The 966-nt window shown below is 58.4% G+C and overlaps 1 protein-coding gene across 1 annotated transcript in view; it reads left to right on the top strand.

The window, feature by feature from the left end:
- LOC103614922 (maestro heat-like repeat-containing protein family member 1) overlaps positions 1 to 510 on the top strand; it is a 14,835-nt gene extending 14,325 nt beyond the window's left edge. Inside the window, exons 11-12 of the mRNA XM_017733335.1 lie at positions 111 to 205; positions 454 to 510. Of these exons, the coding sequence (XP_017588824.1) occupies positions 111 to 205; positions 454 to 510 (152 nt within the window). The remainder of the gene's footprint in view (positions 1 to 110; positions 206 to 453) is intronic.
- Positions 511 to 966: the final 456 nt, after the last annotated feature.

Raw genomic sequence — 966 nt, 5'->3', positions numbered from 1 at the left:
CCCCTCACCCTCATCCCATCCAATCCGGGATCCCTCTCCAACGATCCCGAGGCGCGGAATTTTTTTGGGGGAATCTTCTCCCTTTCTCTCCCAGCCCCCGGGAATTCCAGAGGCGGATCCCGAGGATCCCACGAGCGACAGCATCCGGAGCATCAGCGTCAGCCCCCTGCTGCTGCTCAGCACCACCGTGGACAGGATGAGCCACGTGCGTTTTCCCGGGAATTCCCCTTTTATCCCGGGAATTCCCACCCGGGAATTCCCAAAAAAAACCCCAAACCAACCCCCCAACCGAGCCCCCCTTGGGAATCCCGGGATATTCCCCGTTCCCGTCGTCGGGATGGGTCGGGATCGCTCCCGATCCTCGCAGGAGTCGGGGTCGGGATTGGGATTCTTGATGGGAATTCCGGGAGAATTCGGGGAGAATTCGGGGAGAATTCCAGAGCCTTTCTCCAGGGAGGGAATTCCCAAAGAATTCGGGATCGTCCCAGCCCTGGAACATCCTGGGAATAGCGGGAGGGGTCCCTCGGGAATGGGATCATCCCAAAATCCCCTCCGTTCCCAGCCCATTCCCAGGATTCCGAGGCCGCATCGGCCCCTCCGGGAGGGAATTCCCACATTCCCACCCCCCTTATCCCGGATTTTCCCGCTCATCCCGAGATTCCCACCCCCCTTATCCCGGATTTTCCCGCTCATCCCAGAATTTCCACCCCTCCTTATCCCGGATTTTCCCGCTCATCCCGGAATTCCCACCCCTTATCCTGGATTTTCCCTCTCATCCCAATGGAATGGCCTGGGAATGGGTTTGGAATGGGCTGGGAATGGGTTGGGAATTCAAACCCTCTCCGATCCCACTTCATTCCCGCTTTTCCCAGCCCTTTTCCTGCTTTTCCCATCTCTTTCCCGCCTCTTTTCCCGCTTTTCCCAGCCCTTTCCCAGCCCTTTTCCTGCTTTTCCCATCTCTTTCCC

Source organism: Corvus brachyrhynchos, unplaced genomic scaffold (assembly GCF_000691975.1).
Source record: "Corvus brachyrhynchos isolate BGI_N302 unplaced genomic scaffold, ASM69197v1 scaffold1045, whole genome shotgun sequence".
Taxonomy (NCBI): domain Eukaryota; kingdom Metazoa; phylum Chordata; class Aves; order Passeriformes; family Corvidae; genus Corvus; species Corvus brachyrhynchos.
Note: the sequence above shows the minus strand (reverse complement) of the source record. Positions and strands in the feature narration are given on the sequence as shown.